Source organism: Homalodisca vitripennis, chromosome 1 (genome assembly GCF_021130785.1).
Source record: "Homalodisca vitripennis isolate AUS2020 chromosome 1, UT_GWSS_2.1, whole genome shotgun sequence".
NCBI classification, from domain to species: domain Eukaryota; kingdom Metazoa; phylum Arthropoda; class Insecta; order Hemiptera; family Cicadellidae; genus Homalodisca; species Homalodisca vitripennis.
Window position 1 is genome coordinate 232,516,611 of NC_060207.1, and position 22,511 is coordinate 232,539,121.

Here is a 22,511-nt window from a genome sequence, read left to right on the forward strand (position 1 = left end):
GCTTCGCACGCAATTTCCCGTTGAAAACAGTACACTATATTCACTTATTCTTTTTTCTATCACATTCTAAACATTGCTGAGATAATTGATAGTCGTTCCATCGTGAGCCTCTTGGGCGTATTATGAAGGTATGTACCATATTCCTGCCTCTATCTAGCTGTTACCCACGGCTTCGCACGCAAATCTTAAGAACCGAAGTCCTTATATTACTTAGTAAATTTTTTTTTTACTATAATAAATTTTAGATTAAATTAGTTATATCTCCGATTCCACGATTGAGCTTGCTTTGTTGTCTCGATCGAGAGAATATGTACACACGGAGTTTTGAGAACCATACTTCTGTCAAAAAAAACAACTAAGGTTGATTTTATAACATTCTTTATATTTGTAGCCAACGTAAGATAGTAATTATGATATCTGCATTACTCTTCTGATCAAGCATGAGCATGGTTTATATTAAATAAATATTGCAGTTAAAGGTGAATTTTTACGTCAAATTTGAATTGTATTATCTGGATAGTAAAGTCTATGTTTAACAGTGATTGCAAAAACAGTTTAAACAAAATTTGTCGTTTCTCTTAAGCTTACTCTATGCTTTAAAACTATAAGTGTAATATATGTTTACAAAGAACAGCTGAATAAAAATTTGAAAAGACGTTAACATATGTTTGCTGCAATGCATTTCTTATGGGTATTTCTGTAACCAGTGGGGCGGAATCCTGAATCGGGAAAGGGATGGGCATAGCTTATAAACCTTCTCCGTGGAAAAATACATATACGTACAAATTTTCATCATGATCGGTCCAATAGTTCACGATTCCATAAAGGACAAACATACAAACATTCATTTTTATATATATAGATTTAGATTTTAACTCCATGTTTCTGTTAATGGCCAATAAAACTTCTGATTTCTTGCTAAAATGAAGTTTATCGATGTACTTGCTAAACTTGAAACACAAAGAGCTATATGAGACAGTAACTCGATAAACAAAAAATTAAAAATAACAACTTGCGGAGTAAAAAAAATGTTTTTAAATTATGAACGGTGATCAGAACATCTGTAGTTCTGAGTAGCAGCTCAACTGGAGTTATCCTATTAAAAATGCTAAAAACGTAGTAAGAGTTTTGTTATATGTTTATAAAAAATTTATTTTTCAATCTTTTGTATTAACATGAAATGGGCTTTAATAATAAATATATAGTGATATATTTGGTCATAATTTAAAAATAATAATACTGTACAAACTAAACAAGTTTTGGAATTTTTTAACTTAAAAAAATTTTTTTTACTCAAATAATATAAAATAAAATACCCCATTGTTGCTTTTATTTTGTTTGAAATGTATTTCTCTACCTAGCAATACTATAATATGTGTATATATATGCATAGTTTGACAGAATAAATGTTTTTTCTAAATACTGAAAATTCCAAGAATATTGTTTTTTTTCTCTTGTAGTACACTAATATTCTTATAGTAACTTATTATTCATTTAAATTTCAATTAATTGTAGTATTGCAGTTTTTCTTACGTGTTACAACAATATTAGTCTAATTTATACTAACATTTGGTTGAAAAAGGAGTTTAAAAAAATTATTTAGATGGCGCTGTACTTGTCACAGAACGGTTCCGTGATATAAATTTTGAGCTCAGACTAGCTGTCACGGAACCGTTCCGTGATACAAGGCCAATGGGTTAAGAGCAGGACAACTACGGAACATTAAAAAACATTTCTTACTGGACTTAGATCATGTAATTGTGGTCCGCCAAAAAAGATTGGCCTCCATTGTACTTAATAACACTGCCATTTTGCAATTTCAAAAACAGTCAATTTTCTAAGTATTTTCTCTAAAATAAAATCATAAATAAATGCATTCTGCATGGTACCACTGATTACATGAGCCTGTACATTTTATTCCTGAAAACCTGACTCATGTAGCACAATTATTGACACACAAGTATTTTGAAAGCATTTTAAATCCTTTTAATTATGAGGGGAATGGTAAATATTAAAGGATGCTTCTTTATATTTGGAAGAAAGATGTTCGATTATCTTCCATACAGCCCAGATCTTAGCACAAAGTGCAACTATCTCTTTCCAACGACAAAGATAAGGCTCGCAACGCAGTGCTTCGATAATGACACCGAACTTCAAACCAGCGTTATCCAGTGGATCTTAGGTGGTGGATTTCTACAAAGGTGGAAACGAAAACTTCTGTCGGTGATAAATACCTCCATTTGAACCATTATTGAAGGGGGGGTTATGCTGAAAAATAAGTTAAGAATGTAACTTTCGAATGTTCAAAATAAAAAATGTATCTATCATTTTGTTAATTTTTTATTTTAAACATCTATTAATCTGATATAGAAAACTGAAAGAAGAACTGACCAATTGTCCTTGTAGTGAGGCCCCATGAGTTCTGAAACACAAATTGCTTCTCCTGGGTATCGGGGTCCTCGTAGATGATCTCAAACATTTTTGAGAAGTTCTGGCCGAGGTGATGAGATGTCGCTCCCTGTGTTATGCAAGTATAACATAAGTTGGTCTCTTATAAAACGACAAATCTTTTGATAAAAAAGCATACACTATTCTTATTTTATCTTTAAAATATTTTGGGCAAATAATTTATAGTTATAAAACGTTAAACAAACTGATAAACTTGGCTGTTGTTTGTGAGTCTGTAGACTAAACCGTTATTGTTGTTGAAATATATTACTTAATAAAATTATTTTTTTAGAAATATAAATGTGGCTAGGTTTTAAATGGCAATGCCAAGCATCTAGTTGAAAGAGTCTTTTAATAACACATCTTTTAATATATTATTATTATTTATATTCATATACAAGTTACATAAATCATATGTGTATATCATTATCCAGTATCTTAAAAAACTCAACAAGTCTGTTAACACTGCAGTCATGTTCGTCTGAAGAGATCAAACATAAAATTGATAAAGAAGCTCAAAATAAACTTTTACACCGTTTCGACATCAGAGACATCTAGACTACAAAATATAGTATAATATAGGTGAGGAGGTATAAACCACTAGGAGAAAGGAGAATTGGAGCTCAACTCAACAATCACATGGAATCAACCCTTCCCACCACAGCTACTTCATGTGTAGAAAACTCTGCTGCTCCACCTTGCTCAGAGATTATGTCTATCACATCGTAATGCACTCAATTGTGCATCTGATAAGACAATGACAATACCTCTTCACCTACATTACACTATAACTTGTGGTCTAGGTGTCTCTGATGACAAAACGATTTAACGAGTTCATTTTGAGCTTCTTCATAGCCGACTTTTTTTCGATCTCTTCAGACAAACATCCCTCCAGATTTCAGGAGTCAGGTCCAACACAGCGTCCACTGACTCGACCTCCACAAAAGTGTTTCATCTAAACAGTTACCAGTTGTTTCATTAAATAACATCTCACAAAATAATAACAATCTATCTGTGTGAATAACCACCTCCAGAAGTTACTTAGCAACACTCTGGACAGTTTACCTGAATGGCCCGACCACTGGCTGATATGAAGGCCTCGACGGTGGTGGTGAAGTCCGCCCCAGCAAATTGTTCTTTCTCAGTTTTCCGGCCCTTTATCACAGGAATGGCAAGAAGATCCACATATACCCCAGCGTACAGCTCTAAACATTGATAACAGACGATAACAATCATTATTATTTTCAGATTTTAAAATTAAGTTAAAATGAAAATTTTAATACTATGTACACTGTAATTTGCAATTTTATTAAAAAAATTGTACATGACTAGTTTTAACCCAGGAACTGATATAGTTAAGTTGTCAGAATTATACAGTGATTTTGAAGAAAAAACATATAGAGGCAGTTCACGAGCCTGGAATTAATTCTTGATCATAATTTTAAAACAGGTTTTTTATTCCAATCCTGAGCTTTGTATGTGAAAATTGGCCTTATGAGAATAAGGTTACAAAAGTCACGATCTGACAGAATACAGATGGCTTCAGGACATCGGAATTTGAGGAAAATGAGATAATCCGGAGCTAAAATCTGCAGGGTTAGCTGTCATCTTTAATCCTGACAGAGGGCAGGAACAAGCTCTGGATTAATGTGATTTAATTGCAAAATCACATTAAAAACAGTGCTAGAGCAGTTGAGGACTAAGATATCTGTAATTTAATGTTCACAAACAGTGTAACATTCCATACAATTTTCACTTATGTGCGTGAAATGTGAGAAATTCATGATCTAATATATTACTCCACAAGCCTGCCACGTGTCTGGCCATCATGGCATGAGATCGGAGAATGAAAAAACCTCATAATTAATCATACATGTAAATACTAATTATAGTAGTTTCGTATTATGGGAGACATAATCAGTGAAAATCCCAAAAGTCCATAGAAAATTGCCCTACGAGAGTCTACAATCTTTAAAACCTATCTCTAAATTCATAATTTTGTGGAATTGAATTTTTTTTAACCTAGACATTGCCATATTACTTACTTTTTTTTACTTGTTCCTTAAAGTTAGACAAAGTAACATTGTTTAAATATAGCTCCCAACTAATCCTCAAGCACTTGGGAAATAATGTATATCGATAACACCTTTACTTATTTGAGCTTATTTAAATATCTCTTGATAAAGTTTATTTTTATTTGGTAAAGAAATTGTTATAGCCTAAGGAAATTTTAGAATTTTGTTACTATATTACACTAATGTAATACTGTAAAGTAGAGTAGTTTCCTGTTGATATTCTGCAAGAGTTCAGATATAATACATCACAAACCTATCGATAAAACTGGAATTTCTTTATTTCTCAAAAATAAACATATTTATTTTTATTGTTTATTTTGTAATTTAATGATGTAATTTGTAATGTGCTTGATATGTCAATTTTCTGGAAAAGTCTGTACAGTAAAATATAGGAGTCTGCGCAGTTCTTATTACCAAGCTCATACCTACTTGCCTAATTATTCTGAGAATCTTATTCGTTAAAACTAATTTCACAAATGCTGGTCATACAATAATTTACATCTGATTGCTCAGTTATTTCTGGTGATTTTTACGAATATCACTGTACCTAATATCTGATAGACCTCTTCCTGGGCATCCTTCTGGGAGGCGTACGCAGTGTGACCCTCCTGCCACAGGAACTCTCGTGTTCGTAGGAACGGCTGCGGATGTTTGAACTCCCACCGCTAGATAACATTGAACTAATTAATGCTTCACAGTGAATAAACAAAATGAAACGTTGTCAAATTAACCCAGATGATTATAATCAGGCTACTATAATGAAGAATGCTCCTAGACTATAAGAACATTTATCAATAAAAACACATTAACATATTGTACAAAAACCAAATAGGAAATTTAAAAAATGGAAGTTTATTATTACTATAACTATGTGTAGTGGAATTCTCTAAAAAATATCAACTTTTGTACTGTTCAACTAAAAAGGTACTTATAACCCAGTACAAAACGAATGGATCTTCTTAAAAATATTGAGAAAGTTAAGGTTTTTCCTTCTTTATTTCTTAACTGTAATTTAGGGATGGAGCAATACAAAAAAATTCGATTCAGTTACCAAAATTGTAGTCTTTATTTTGATTTCACTACAGATTCCTGTATTATTTGGAACTAAAAATATCATGATATGCTAAATACTTTTGTTTAGTTACTGTATAAGCAAATATGGCTAACAGAAGCAGCCAGCTAAAAAAACCATAATGCTTTTTACCGATCAGTTATTTATGTACTGCCAACAATCTGTAGTCTGTGAATAGACTTATTTGAAGATTCCACGGATACCAAATTTAGCTTTGATACATCACTAGTCATGATACTGTAAAATCATCACTTCTCAATCTATAAGCATTTCTTGTTTTTATCCATTATTGTGTATGAAAACACTTTGAAATATTAGTATTGAAATCAAGTGAAAACAACCGTGACGTCAAGTAATAACAGCAATATCAAGAATCCTTGATGACTCAATACCACTAAGATACAGAATATCGCAATCAACCCATCTCTACTGCAATTTCAAACACATCAAAGTAAAATAAGTATATACGTTTTTTCAGCTCCCATTACAATTTTCTGAAGTCTAGCCTTTCCTACATTGAATAACGCTCCCCAAATACTATTTTATATTTGAATAAATTACATGTTGAAAAAATGTTTGTGGGTTTATAGTGGAACAAAATTTGATCAAATACTCATTACAAATGCAAAAGTGGACAATACAATACCATACAGATACGTAACATTTTTGTTTTTCAAAATTTTAAACTGATCTGTTAATTAATGTTAATAAGGATCAGACAGGTTCTTCGTAATCGTGTCGTGGTCTGTCCTTCCATGTAATTAATTCTTAACAGAAAGGTCCTACAGGCTTGAAACTTGGTACAATAAAACCCTGGTTAACCGAACTCGGGGCGACCGAAACCCAGGCCAATTGTAATGTTTTCATAAATGATAACTTGTATATAAAAACCAAGCGAAATAGTTTATATTTAATACCCAAACACTATGTCCTAAGTATAACTTAGAGAAATCATGTGTAAATTATTTATATCCTTAACACACCCATTCTATTAGAATATATTTAGTTGTAATTGGATTACCAAATCAAATTGGTTAATTGAAATGGCTTTATTTCGGTTTACCAGTATTTCAATTTTCATAAGGTTCCTCTTGGTCTAATAAGAACTATCTTGAGCCCAAATGGTCAAAAAGATTGAAATAAAACTAAAATTATTACACTTGTCTTAAAGGTAGCAATAATTGTAATAATAAAATGACAGGATGAAAAATGTTTAAAACTGAACACATTCACATGGTATTTTATTACGTGACATAATAACACACGTGATGAAGTTACTTTACTGGGTTAGTTAGTTTTACTTCATACTCTTAGGTTCTTTGATATACCATTAAATCAGTTTATTGATATAATTTTAATATTTAAAAAAAAATTAATGAATTTTGGAAAGGATCATTTCATTACTAAGTTTTTTTTACATCTCTAGCTAGGAATTTAATAACACTGGATTTTAAGTAAACTCATGTTTATCATATAACACTAATATTTACCACAACGTTGTTCCACTGGTTCAGTTTGAGGGGTAGGTCACGGTAGGACTGTATCCACTTGGCGTACGCAGGATACATCACTGTCTCACTGGTGGGCCGGATGGCTATCGGTTCTGCGAGATCCGACTCTCCTGATTTAGTCACCCACGCCACCTTTCAACAAAAACTCTCTTAATTTTCAACTCACACAACTGCTTATTAGGTAGGACATATTTCATCATTATTAGTAACAATTCACATTCAATACTACCTACCTCAGGAGCGAAGTCTGCAATATGGGTTTTCTCCTTCTCTAGGGCATTGCGAGAAACAAACATCGGAAAGTAGCAGTTTCTAACTCCCAGCTGCTTGAAGCGTAAGTCCAGCCAATCACGGATTTGCTCCCAAATAGTGAAGGCCCAAGGGCGCAAGATGTAGCAACCACTCACATCGTAGTATTCTATCAGCTCCCCTTTCGTGATCACCTTTGACATATATCAATACATTAAGGCCACATTCAAGACAAACTTCAGTTTCTTCTCCCATACAGTAAGAGGGAAGTTTCTTGATGGTCTAAAACAATTCATTGTTAGTCTTTAGTCAATGGAAACTAGAGATATCAATTTTGATATGTGTGTGTGGGAGTACCAAAACATCAGCTGTAACCATAAAAAACAGACCAAAGAAAGAAATAGACTGGGCATTTTCAAATAAAGGCCATTACAGATGTTGAAGCCACAGTCCCTTTATTGTGAAACCATTGAATCATGCCTAAAACTGGTGCTCGGTTTTAATTCACTGCTTTTCAGTTGCAATCAAATTATGAAATTTCATACTCTTGTGCAGAAGTATATTGACATGATTATAAGCAATTTAGAAAGTCGAATTTGTTTTACATATTTATAAAAATTAAATTATAAACAAGAGTAACACAACTTCTGAAAACTAAAAAAAATATGCTTCTTGAGTTGTTTTTGTTTATTTGGTTAGGTGAATTTCATCAGTGGGAAAGTTGTAGCAAAAGTCCTGAACATAAATTTTACTCGCTATATTTTTATATCAACTGCGTAGTTTAACTACAAATGAGGTTGGAAATGGGGTGAGTGAGTCTGCCGCTTAGGGCATGCTGCGACGTGACCTACTGTAAATGAACAGAAAAAGCCAAGCCGAGAACACAGGGGGCACGGAACTGGCAATAAGTGGTACTATCACGCCTACTGGCAGGAATGCTTACTGCATGATCCTTGTCCATGGCAAAGTTATTACAGTTACTTTCTGATACCTCTTTGTAAATCTTGTTGAGGTGTTTTTATGTGTTTCCTGGGTGAATTTTAATGTTTTATGTTTAAAAATTTTAACATTAAAAATTATTTGGATCTCATTTTGACTAAATTTAAAGCTCCATTAATAAAGGAAGTAAATTAAATGTCCTCTTCAATAACATGGACGATTTTGACTTATGTAATTTTATTCACTCATAAAAATTAAAAAACACTTCAAAATTGTTAGTAAAAATGTGTGTGTATACCTTTTCATTATATAATAAAATTTTAATTAGGGTTGCTTTTATAGAAATTGTGTTATTAGGAACAAAATAAAAAAAATGTTTTTATTCACAATTTATTTAATAAAAAACAACAGCAATTTTACTAAACTTATAAAAAAAAGTAAAAAAAATAGTCTGACACACTTTATAATAAAAAACAGCTGGTACTAACAGCATTAAATGTAATTTCGTTAATAACCAACTTTGATAACTTGGAAATTATGGAACGGAAAAAAACCGAAATTGTGAAATTGAAAACATGTACTAGTGTAATACAGTCTTATGAAAATATAAATACCGAAATAAAGACGGAGAGTTAATTCCATATTTCGGCACAGTTTATTAAAATGAGATTATAAAGAAGTATAAAAATTAAAAGTTATAAAATTCACCTGAGAGTACCAATCTGGCAGATTTTCTTCTTTTTTGGCTTCTAGTCCAAGACGTGTTTGTTTCTTTAAACCTCCGGCAACTCCACTTTCATCTACCTGCCATTGACAAATTACTTTAGTAAAACAAAACACACTTCCTGCAGTAAATAAAGTTGATTTATTAAGGACCCACCAACACCTTATCTTAAAATCATGCTGTTGTCTGTGCAAAAACTCTTGATTAAAAGATGGCAGAAACTTTAACTTTTTACACAAACTCCTATTGGTCCAAGGAGGAAGTCTGTTGATTTTGGAATCAAAAGATCATTGGCCAGCTAAGGTGTCAACCAATAACTGTCTTTATTGCAGAGAAACACAAAAGTAGTAAAGGTGAATGTCAAAAACATCCCATGTTAAATCTAATATTATATGTAAAATATAATTTTCACTGACAAATAACACTGCAAAGTTATACAGCCCTATACTTTACACGGTGTCAAACTAAAACTAAAGTGTAAATACTGAATCTTAGCAGTGAATTAATGATTTGAAATTAAAGTTTGCAGAAAATTAATAATTAATAATTACAACTCATAATCAAAATAATCGCATTGTAATAAAAATGTAATATTTCAACACAATTTAAAATCAAATGAGAAAAATATAGAATTTGTGAGGTTTAAAATAGTATTATGAGAAATTTAACAACTAAAGTGAATAATTAACAATTACAAAACAACAAGTTTTCAACATCAAATTAAGTAGAAAATATATGTCAGCAATAAAAATCTACCTGAAACTCCTCTATTGTGCAAGAATAATTCTTTTTTTATATTTGGTATTGATTATTACTTAAATATATATCAATAGACAATTATTAAATATTATATGGTAAAATAAGCTGGTGCTAACTATAAACTTTCAGCTCGAACTATTAAATTTCATAGTAACTGTAGGAGGCTTCAGTTGAAATGCATAACGTGTACCCTATCGCGGGCGCACAACACACTTTACAAAAGACCAATATGTACCCGATCAGGTACACAATGGCAGTTGTGAAAGATCCCGTGTATCCGACGGGATACACATCGTCATGAATGTATTAATTTTTCCCCATAGTTATAATAACGTCTTGTAGACTGCTTGAATGCCATTACTAGTCTACTGAATGTTTTAAACCCTTCCCACGTGGCAAACGGATATATCCGTTAGGCCTTATTTTGACCGAAACGCGGTAAACGGATATATTGAAGGATATTTTCTAAGTCTATTTTGTGTTATTTAATAAACTGTAGTTGCCGTGGAATTCGCTAGAGTTCAAGGGAGTGTTGAATACTTGTTCCGAAAAGCAGATGGCTTTGTCCCTCGTGGCGTGATTTAGCCTCAGCCTGCGGCGAACCATTACGCGGTAAATGGATATATCCCGGCACGGCACATTTTAGTGTTTAACACTGTTTGGCCATATTTCCTTATTTACTGTTCGTGTCCCTGTTGTATTTAGCATTATATTATCTTTTTATTTTGTTATTACTTTATTTGTTGTGTCGTTATAGGCCTATATTGTTCTATGCAATGGCGAATCCTGACGATTTTTTGTAAATTTTGAAAATTTGTTAAAAAATATAGGGGTCTGATTATTTTGTGATACTGTATTATTTTTTATTCCTAAGAGCCACCACTAACTAAAAAATAAATTAGAGTTGGTAAAATGTACAAACAAATTTTTAAGTTAATTACGCGTTATGAGTCAAAATTGAAAGATAAATTCCACGTGGGAAGGGTTAAACGTTTATTAAAACGCAGTTGTATGTAGAAGTTGAAGAATCAGCTGAATTTACTCTCTGCTATGTAGTGCTATTGATTTTTTTCTCACTTATTTTTATAACAGCAACTAGTTTCACACTTTACGGTACCAGTTGCATTTCTTTATGAGCTGTTAATAATACTATAAATAAAAATAATATATAAACCAGGCTGTACAATAGGCGTGGCATTACTGTTCTGATATTTTAGACCTATTAATGTAAATTGCCAATAAAATAAAAGTACAAGGTTGCAAATTAATTATATTTATTTAGTGCAGTCATTGAAGCATTATTGCTCCGAATTTTTTTACTGTGAACCGAATTGCATACAATTTTGGAATTAGGTTCATCTTACCCTTAATTTCAAAAGTGAAAATGATTTGTACTCCGCAACCACCCTGGGGGTGGTTGCCACCCCTTCTCGGGGGTGATTTTTTGTTTTTCAAAATAACCTCGGATATCGATAGAAGGCCTAATTTTAAGCAAAAAATCATCTATAAAGTTTTTCGAAAAATCCAATACTTTTCAAGTTATTGGCAATTGAAAATTCACAATTTTTTCACGTTTTTCATCGGTTTTTTTGCAAATATTTCCAAAAATATACGTTTTATCGAAAACTTTATAAAGAACAAAATTGTAGCAGGTAAAAAAATTAACAATTTGGTCTTTTATAAAGTATTCTAAGTGCAATATTAAAGATCAAAGCCGTTTTTTATTTTGTCTGAAATTTAATCGATGTGGTCAATGCCATCTAGCGGCGAGCAGATGCATTTTAGGCATTCTAATAAAAAAGGGTTTCGTAGTGCTTGAAATAAGCTTTAAAATGAGCACTATTAAAAGTCTTTTGCACGTAAAATAAGTGAGGTGTATTGCAAATAAGAGGAGCATCTAATGTTTTTTTCTTTTAAATCAATGGGTTTCATAAGTGCCATTTCCACCAAAATTAAAATTAACCGTATTCCGCCTAGAATTAACTTTATTATGAAGGGTTTGATAGATTGTATCAGTTTGGCTGCTTCAGAACTCATATTTTTCAAAAAAGTCACGATTGAAAAAAAAATTCAAATTTTTAAAAAACCATCTTTTTTCATAATATCTCAAAACTGACGACAGATACGTATAAAAGTGTAGGGATGAAAAATTTAGGTATTTTTCTGAAAAATAATTTGTTTTTTCTGTCAAACAAAAATTGACGGAGATATGATTGTTTAAAGAGCGTGTGGCAGCGCAATCACAACCTCTCTTAAGCCCATTAACCCTTCACCGTTTGAGAAAAAGGTTTTTTACTATATATTGCAATGAAGGATGTTGTAGCTCTCTTAATTACCTTTACAATCTTTTTCTATAACTTGCGATAGCATGAAAATTAAAGGAGTTATGATCCAAACACTTAATATTTTTTTTCCTACTTAGTAACTGAACATTTCGGAGTGTGAATATTTAGAGCAATGTGAAAGTACGCAGTATAATAGAGACCCAAAACTATTGTAATGTGTATATATAAACGTAATATGGCTCATATATTTTGGAAACGTAGGCATGAATACATACCAGGGTTCTTGTATGTATATATATATAATACATTTGAGTGAATTTTATATAATTTGTAAATATTTTATTCAATAAACAGCAATTTTTTACTCTAAATTAAATTATTTTTAAATATGTAATCATATATATTTACTGTTTTAATTTAGGGGTTGTTTTAAGGGTATAAACGCATAAGAATATGATAGTGTGGAATATATAAAATATTCCATCATTTTCGAGAGTGTGGAATAATATTTAAATCCTTTTCATTTTATTAAAAAAAATTTTTAACAATTTTTTATCAAGGGGTAGTTTTCAAGGGTTGAAAGGGGGTTAAAAATTTTATAATTATTATAGAGAATATAAAATATTACATCTTTTTATGTCGTACCAAAGTATTTTTTTATGATTTTTTCAATTTAGGGGTTGTTTGCAAGGGTTGTAAGATTTTCAAGGGGTTAAAAATGGTTTTAATATGAGGTAATTGTGTTAGAAAACACTTTAAAATTTCACTACTTACTATTAGACATGTTTTCTACCGATAAAATGGCTCAATGTCAATTTTTCCATCAAGGGGTTGTTTACACCCCTTAAAAATAATAGGCGGAGTTCAGATAATTTTCACTTTTGAATTTAAGGGTAAGATGAGCTTAATTCCAAAATTTCGTGCAAATCGGTTCACAGTAAAAAAATTCGGAGGTAAGACCGTATTTTTCGCTTCAATGATTGCACTAATTCAGATTTTACACCAGTGACTGGAATGAATATCTACAGTAAATTTGATCAGCAATAGGCTACCATAAAAACTTAATTATAAAAAGTTACCAACTTTACATTCGCTACACAATTCTGACCCATTGATTAACTTTACACTTTTTGGGTCCCTTGTATTGGTTTATTTAAAGACAGTCAGCAATACTTTAAGGGTAACTAAACAGAGATAAGATTTCTTTATAATTTGTAAAAACTAACCTCAGGAGTCTTTTCTTTAGCCTTCTCTTTCTTGGGCTTCTCAGCTGGAGGCTGTTTCTCCTTCTTAGTAGTAGCAGCACGTTTAGCTGTCGGGAACTCCGTGCCGGTCACCTTCTTATACTCTTCCTTGAGGGTAAGCAACAGTGCCACCGCTTCATCTACTGCAGCCTGTAAAATAAATAACAGTTCTAAGAAGAAAACCTAGAATGAAATGTATTCAGTTCCATAATTCTGGATCATAAATCCGCTCGTGATTTAATTATTATTGGTCATTGTTTCTTTTGTTTATTATAAACTGTTCTATACACCTTGTTTACGAGAACTGCCAACAGAAAAAATAACATCTACTCCCCCTCATCAACTTATGGATGTGCGTAAACCAATACAAGGAACTAATCTGGCTGAAAATGTAAGTTTCTTAATAATGTTACAACAATTAATTGAACTAAGTTGTCAACATACTTTCTTAACTATTTAAAAAAATCCAGGATGAGTTTACATTTAAATTTTATTTCAACGTTTATTAAGTAATTATGCTACACATAATGTAGCTATGGTACGGGTATACATTTTGGAAATATTTAGTGGAGGGATTATATAGATATTTTAATTTTTTTTAATAATCGTACCAACAAATAGTAAAAAAATTCAGGTACATCCCAATATTTTGTAAAAATTTAGAAGTTAGTTATTAATTTATGTATAGTTTTGTAGTGCACACAGTTCCCTAAATTTTGGTCTATTTTGGAAACACTTAGTGTATGAATTATATTTTTTGTAAATTTTTTTATAATAATTGTACGCATAGTAATAAATTTAGCCTTTCATTTACTATTTATAGTTTTTACAATACTGTATACAGGGTGAGTTTTAAGTCCCTTCCCCCCCTATTTTTTTTTAAAAAACCATATAAGTTAGGAGGTTTAAACTCCGTACATATTCGTTAGATCTAAATATCTTGTTTTTCATGGGTTCATTGACTCTCCACCTCCAATGGGGGACGGTCCACGAGGAGTAAGCCGAGATTCTTAAATGTAAGCATAGGTTGATATGCACATCAAATTAAAGGTCTCTGTAAGTAGAATACAATGCCGCAAACCGGACCTCAAAAGGTTAATCCTAATGAAAATTACAGGGTGTTAAAATGTACAAAATAGTAATGTGCTATTATCTGCGTTTTATCGCGCAACTTTTTAAAAGTTCATTTCAAAACAATTTTTCTATTGCTGTTTATTCTTTAAAAGAAACTTTATTTTGTTGTGTTTAATGATTTTAAGGGATCACTGGAAGTCCGAGATCTAGGAGTTAACTAAAGGATTTAATAAGAAGTCGGTCATGTGATGTGTCGTTTAACATTGCCTTTTAACGCTGGAAACTGTGCTACAATCTGAATTAAAAAAGGATAATTCGTAATTTTGTTAATAATAATTTTGTTCAGAATCTGTGGTCTGCATTTTTAAATGTAATCTTTGACATAGTCCCTGTGTCGTTGTAAAAGTTAAAGTTGTATGTTATCTGGGTATTCCCAGAGACTTGTTATGTTTGGTTTCAGTTACTTGGGCCATTAAGTATCTGACCTTGTTAGTTGCAGTGTGGCTACTGACCTTGTTAGTTTTAGTGCTGTTAAAGTTAGAAACATGTCTCGCACTCTTCAAGAAAAAGTTGACATGGTGTTTATTTTTGGCGCTTCTGGGAATAATTACCACGAAACAATGAGACGATTTAATGAAAACCATCCAGAAAGACCTGTTAGCAGAACCTATTTAAGGCAGTTAATAACAAAATTTAGAGAGACTGGTAGCGTTACTGATGCAAAACGTTCAGGCGCCGTCCTCCTTTGTCAGAAGAAGTTGATTTTGAGGTTCTTTGTACAGTTGTGAAAATCCTCAAACCTCTTCGAGACAAATAGCAGACAATATCGGGGTATCACAACGCAAAGCAATAATAACCCTGAAGAAGCACAAATTTCATCCCTACAAAATTATGCTACATCACGCATTAAATGAAGATGACCCGGACAGAAGATTGCAGTTCTGTGAAACTATGGATAGACTAATTATATCAAATCCAACAACCGTAAATAATATCTGCTTTAGTGATGAGAGTACATTTTACGTAAATGGTTTAGTGAATAGACACAACTGCAGATACTGGGATAACTCTAATCCCCATGTTCACAGAGAACATCATACCCAGTATCCCCAGAAAGTAAATGTTTGGGCAGGTCTCTTTGGTAACCACGTGATTGGACCACTGTTTATTGACGGAAATTTAAATGGAGAAAGTTATTTACATATGCTCCAAAATAATATTCATCCATTAATAGAAAATACAATTCGCACTAATGGTGGGGAGTTTAATCGAGAAGAAGTAAGGTTCCAGCGGGGCGGTGCTCCTCCACACTACGATGTTAATGTTCGTGGTTACCTTAATGTACATTATCGTGAGAAGTGGATAGGACGACGCGGGGCAATAGAATGGCTGGCACGGTCCCCTGACTTGAACCCACTGGATTTTTTTTTGTGGGAACACTTGAAGTCTGTGATTTATTGTACACCACTCGCATGTGTGGAAGATCTTCGGAACAGAATTACTGAGGCCTGCAGGAAAGTAACACCAGAAATCCTAACCCGTGTAAGGAGTGAATTTGTTAACAGACTATACTACTGTCAGGAAGTAACAGGCAATCAGTTTGAGCATCTACTACAATAAAAGGGTAAGTAACAATCTACTAGTATCGGAATCGTACAATATTAGAACCGGAATCGCTGTTGAAATAAAAATAAATGGGTCTAAAACCTTTGTAAGACAACAATTCTTTAAATAAAATAAATTAAATTAAATAAATAAAATACTTACAAGGCGACACAACACATGATCGACTTCTTATTAAATCCTTTAGTTAACTCCTAGATCTCGGACTTCCAGTGATCTCTTAAAATCATTAAACACAACAAAATAAAGTTTCTTTTAAAGAATAAACAGCAATAGAAAAATTGTTTTGAAACGAACTTTTAAAAAGTTGCGCGATAAAACGCAGGTAATAGCACATTACTATTTTGTACATTTTAACACCCTGTAATTTTCATTAGGATTAACCTTTTGAGGTCCGGTTTGCGGCATTGTATTCTACTTACAGAGACCTTTAATTTGATGTGCATATCAACCTATGCTTACATTTAAGAATCTCGGCTTACTCCTCGTGGACCGTCCCCCATTGGAGGTGGAGAGTCAATGAACCCATGAAAAACAAGATATTTAGGTCTAACGAATATGTACGGAGTTTAAACCTCCTAACTTATACGGTTTAAAAATAAATAGGGGGGGAAGGGACTTAAAACTCACCCTGTATGTAATTTTACTTCAAGATAATCTGGATACCATTATATAAATATATTCTGAAATTAGATAAAATGAAGAATAAATTTGCTATCTCAGATTATAATAGTCTATTTATAATAATATCACACTTTACAAGGGGCAGTCCCACTACTTAAAAAAAAATTAGTGTAGTATTTTTTTATAGTATATGTGTAATGGTTTTATACCATAAATAACTCCACAGTTTCATGAAAAAAATAATGTTACACATATAGGTTTATAGTAAAAACACATTTTTTACAAAATGTTTGAAGTACGGATACAAAACACTCAAAAAGGGCCTGCCACCTGAGGAAAAAATTATTGCCAGTTTGAGGGTTAAGGATGAAACAGAGAATTGTTCCTCTACTTCAAACTATTTTCATAAATAAAATTTCACTGTAAAAACTTAGTAAACAAATGTTCAGAGTGTCTGTGGTTGATGTTTTGTCATAAATACTTCACCTTATCAGCTCCGGAAGACTTGAGTTGTCGCACAACATCTCCCTGCTGGTTCACCCGTGCTGTCAGCTGCTGCTGCTCCGCAGTTTGGTCTCCTGCCATTGTGTTCACTTCCACGATATTCTCTTTGGCAGCTGGTTTTTTCTTCTGTGCTTCTGGTGGTAGAGTTTCCTAGTTTAATAGTAAAGTGTGACAAGATTTAATCACAATTATACTTATTTAAAATGAACATTTATATACTGGAAGTAAAATGCTCTATAACGTAATTTACTTCTTTTATAACTAGGTTGGATGTCATATCACACCCTATTTATTTTTTAGTACACTTAACTACGCAGACTAGTGAGTCCTGAGGAAGCATTTAGATGCTTAAATCCACAGATATTGTTATGTTATTCCTGTATTTGAACTAATAAATCAATGTTGTTGTAACTAAAAAATAAACATTATTTTACTTTTACTTTGAACACAATCATATAACTTTTTATATACCATGTATAACCATTTTTTGTTATTTTATGTTAGGCTATACTATATTGAAATTTTACATTTTGTATCTCCATAGGAAATCTTAAATATAAATGACTGTTGTTTTTTATTAAATATATATGATAAAACATACATCAAATGTAGATTTTTTTTAAAGAAATGTAAATTTATAAACAATAAAAATGTATTCCTTAATCACGGTTCTGCATGACCTGAAACTATGTCAATTTACAAGGTGTCAAGTTAGCTAGTTGGTACGTATTTCAGTATGAATACTCAAGACACAAACAAATTACTATTTTTGGTATTTCTTACCTCAATTGTACCGCTCGATTTTGAATTCTTTCCCACGTTGCCTTGTGTTCCTAATACCTTCTGAGCTACTTCAGGACTGTAATCTTGTCCAGTTGCCTCCTTAAATTTCTTCTTCAACTCCAACAAAACTTTGACTTCTTTATCAACCGTTGCTTTATCTGCCTTCTTAGATTTCAATGTTCGTACAGCATCACCTTGAGCTGTGATATCAGATTACTATCTTAGCAACCAATTCGCCTCCACTGTTCTCTGCTGTACTATTTTGCTTACTGGGTACTGACAAAAACCGTTTCCTGAGGTTTCCATTCAGTTCCCGTACTCTTCTTGTATTCCTTCTTCAGCTCTAGAAGTTGTTGGACTTCAGCATTGATCACGTCCTTGGGAGCCTTCTCACTCTTGAGCTGTCTCACTTTATTCCCTTGTGAGACAATACTTTGGTTGAGTGCTTCGACGTCCTTGTTGTCGATTTCTGCTGGTTTCTGTGGTTGCACGCTCCAATCTTGTCCAGTCAACTTCTTGTACTCTGCCTTCAAAGTTAGCAGAGTGTTCACCTCAGACGTGACCACATCCTTGGCAGCTTTTGCGCTCTTCAACTGCCGTACCTTCTCTCCCTGTGCTGCTATTTGCTGGGACAGACTGTTAGCATCACCTCCACCAGGCTTATCTGCGGTCTTCTTTGACTCCAATGACGCCTTAAGTTCCTTCAGAGACAGCAACTTCTTCACCTCAGTGTCGATAACAGCCTGGGGAAAAATTCATAGCATTATGTTGATTGATAAAAATACATTCTTAAAATAAATGTTTTTAATCAGTTTATTCCAACCAAAAAAATAGTTTTCTTTAAATTTAATGCACTATTTACTGGCTTACAAAATACTTGAAACATGGAAATAACACAAAAGTCAAAACCAAAGATGAAGTTACCACAAAAACATACACAAGAGATCCGTCAAAGGGATTGATCTTAAAACTACAATTGTATCTAATAACAGAGAAATGTTCAATTTGTGGTGAACAACAAAATATTTATACTTCGAAAACTCTTCACTTGTAAAAGCAAATTGCAAAGAATAAAAACATGTAAGAAACTCAATGACACAGCACCAACTTATTTATGTCCCAAGTCAATAATCTTTATATCATGTTCTAATTTTAAACATCCCTCATGCATACAAAACTGCAAATACAAGGAACACAGCTATACAGACTAGCACGGACTGACCTTCTTTTAGTATAAAATAAAATATATGCGATTAAAATGGAATCTCTTTCTATCCTCCCCAGAACAAATAAAAAATGATGAGTTGTTATTGAAAAACACGTTACAAAACAACACATTAATCCTAGTGAAATTATAATTCTGTTACAAATTTTAAAACAAATGCTAGATAAAATCAAATAGTAACCTTAGCGGCCTTCTCTGCCTTCAATTTCCGGACCTTGTCCCCTTGAACTTGAATCTGTTGATCCACAACCACGGGGTCTGTTGGTAGACCAGGGCTGACTTCTTCTGACGGTGACTTCTCCACAGCCTTCCCCTTGGCAGTTGATACTTTCTGCAACATTAGTAACAGTACAGTGCATCAGTTGACAGTCACCCACCACTGAAGGATTGCTACCGGATTATAAGATATCAGCATAAACCAAACTAAGAATGATATAGCATGGTGAGTTACAAATTCCAAAGAGGTCAAAGATATTGCTAAACACACACTTACTTTTTGATATAAACAAAAAACAAACTCCTTGAAATTTGAGGAAAACTAAATGAGAGTTCTGTTATTGTGAATCGGCTTTAATCTTCTCATCGACTTTTGAGATCATTTCATAGGTCACAATGCTTGGCCATTCACTTCGTTCGTGATCATGCACATTAGTTCGGCCATTTTTTTTAAACCTAATACACCATGACACACTCCACTTTCAATAATCACATCGTTCCCATAAACTTCACAGAGCGATAAATCACAATTGGTTTATTGTGCTCAGCCAACAACAACCATATTACTGACCGCACATTGCACCGCAATTGCATCTCACATTTTAAACTGATACTGTAAAGCAAGAAGTGACAGTAACCTATCTGTAGCATGGCTGGATAGCCACTGAACAGAGAAGTGCTCTGACATCAAAATGGCCACAATAGTCCCGCCCCTAGCGGCTACAGAGTGAAACGTAATCTACTTTCTAGACAGCCCCCATATTTGATAGCTGCTAAATTTTAAATACACTTTTTTCATTACCAATACTTTAGTGAACATTTTCTAAAAATGTAACATAAATAATTTAAACTTTAGCTAGCTACTTAAGAATGTGAAAAAAATTTAAATTTAAATATGTCCAGATACTTAAGATATTTTTGAAATTTTTAAAATTTGGTTTTCTGTATGAAGGAAACAGAAGCATCTAAGGAAATAAGAAAATCTTGACAAAGAAATAAAAACATTTACTTGGGGACCAAACACCAACAAACTGCTGATCCCTCACCTTATCTCACTCATGCAATTTGTGTTTTTGCCTCTCCTATTTTTTCTGAATTTGATTTTGTTGTATGATTTACCAGTCACAAGGAGTGTGTGCTGTGTTACCACTACTAAACTTAATTCAGCGGACAAACTATAATCGTATTACAATGTATTGTTTTCGTATTACAATATATGTATGTAAATGTGTAAGTTCATGTACACAAGTGAAACTGATTTCTAGTCTTGCCTTTTATTTCTTAAAGGATCAGAGTTTGGTATATTTTCAGTTTTTAAATTTAATGACAAAGAACTATAAATGGATATTAAAAATCATATAATTTGAAATTAAGATTAAGCATTTCATTAGTTCAATCAAAGACATTTTTATAAAATAAAATTGTAAATTTACGTACAATTTTGCATGAAACATCAAAGATTATGTATGGCAATATTTTCAAACAATTGCACTTTAGTCTATTTTATCGAGAACTAGTAGTTACCTACGGCTTTATGCACAATTTTTAAAATCTAAGTCCTTTCAATATTTAGTAAAAGCAACTATAATATAATATGATGGAGTTCTATGAAATTTTTCAAACCTAAGTAGTCATACACTAGGTACATATTATTCAGTGTTAATACTTAAGAGTATCAGAGGTTAACCTGACTCTTATATCATGTTTTGCATGTGTAGGAGCATTTCTGGATCAAAGAAAAGAATATGTTCAAAACGTCTGGGAAACCTACTTTGGCTACAAGGTGCCTACTTCCTACTGTATAAAATTACTTACGGTGCCACAGTTAAGTTTGCCTTACTGCTCCAATCAAAATACTAAATACATATGTAAATCTACTTCGATCAAAAAGCAACTACTTTCTGTTTTTGTAATCTACTTCCCATGAAAGGTATTTCCAGTGGCATAGTTGAATTTGTCTAGTTGACCCGAGAGAAAATATACATAGAACATATGTAGAACTGAGAAGCCTACTACGGTCTAGGAGGATCTCCTACCTATTTCTGATATAAAGGAGAAATTCATGCAGCTCTCCAAAATAATCTTTTATAAGATTTTGTGTAATAAAGTTTTGTTGCGTTTCAGACTGCAGTCAGGGAAAGAATATATCGTTGAGGCATGTTGGTTCTGTTTTCCCTTAAGTCGCTGTTAAAATGTCAAAGAAGCCCATCAGTTTTGAGTACCATATGTGAAAACATTTATAACTTTTGTTCATAATGGTTGGTTTAATAACACTCTTCAAATAATATTTATAATGCATTAGATACTGGTGCAATCTGGAGTAAAAGTTGGCTATTAACTTTTTATTTGTAATCTTCATTACACTACTGATGATTGTACAATTATCTTTTTTTATTTAATGTAAACAGATATTTTTAACTTTGTATCAAGCTTCAGCTGAAAGTGTCAACAGCTGTTTAGTGTCAGTTAAATTTGGATTGTGATACATAAATACTACCATTTGTTCAGAATTCCAAAATGTTCTAGATAAATTTTCTAATCTTTCTCTTTTTATAAAACTTTCCTCGAGTTTCAACAAATAATTAAAAAAAAGAATTAGCTGGATTGGTCCAGCCGTTCTCGAGATAAGCGCTTAGCAATACATTTTGCGATTAATTTTTATTTATAAAAAAGCAAAACAAACAAACAAAAGCACTTTCACATTTATAATATTATTAGGATATAAAATCTATTCATTTCTACTGTATATCTTATTTATTACAAACTAAGGTGATGGCATTGCAACATCACTTTCTAATAAATGAGCTGAAACGGTAGTGTTGTCATATCAAGGAAGAATTTATTTAGAACACTCTTAGCAAACAGGAGTTTGAATGTGACAGGGAGTCTTCTACATCAATAACTCCTAATGATGTATTAATGAAGTAAATCATATGACTTTTCTGTATACATGAAGAACTATTTTGCAGAAATTACTTTCACTAAAATAAAACAATACCAAATAAATTATAACAAACTGCAATTCTTTATATTTCAATATAAATTTGAGATGTGATAACAGACAAAACAAAAATTATTGAGGTAGTGCCATTTAAATCTGGATTACAAAGAGCCAAACGTTCCAGTGCGATACTAACCTTACTTTGCTAGCGAACT

The 22,511-nt window shown here is 32.4% G+C and overlaps 1 protein-coding gene across 1 annotated transcript in view; it reads right to left on the bottom strand.

The window, feature by feature from the left end:
* Nucleotides 1–22,511, bottom strand: part of LOC124353140 (bifunctional glutamate/proline--tRNA ligase-like) — a 127,555-nt gene that overhangs the window by 64,858 nt on the left and 40,186 nt on the right. The window contains 6 exon segments of the mRNA XM_046803001.1: nt 9,003–9,098; nt 13,289–13,456; nt 17,114–17,281; nt 17,915–18,198; nt 18,201–18,657; nt 19,321–19,470. Of these exon segments, the coding sequence (XP_046658957.1) occupies nt 9,003–9,098; nt 13,289–13,456; nt 17,114–17,281; nt 17,915–18,198; nt 18,201–18,657; nt 19,321–19,470 (1,323 nt within the window).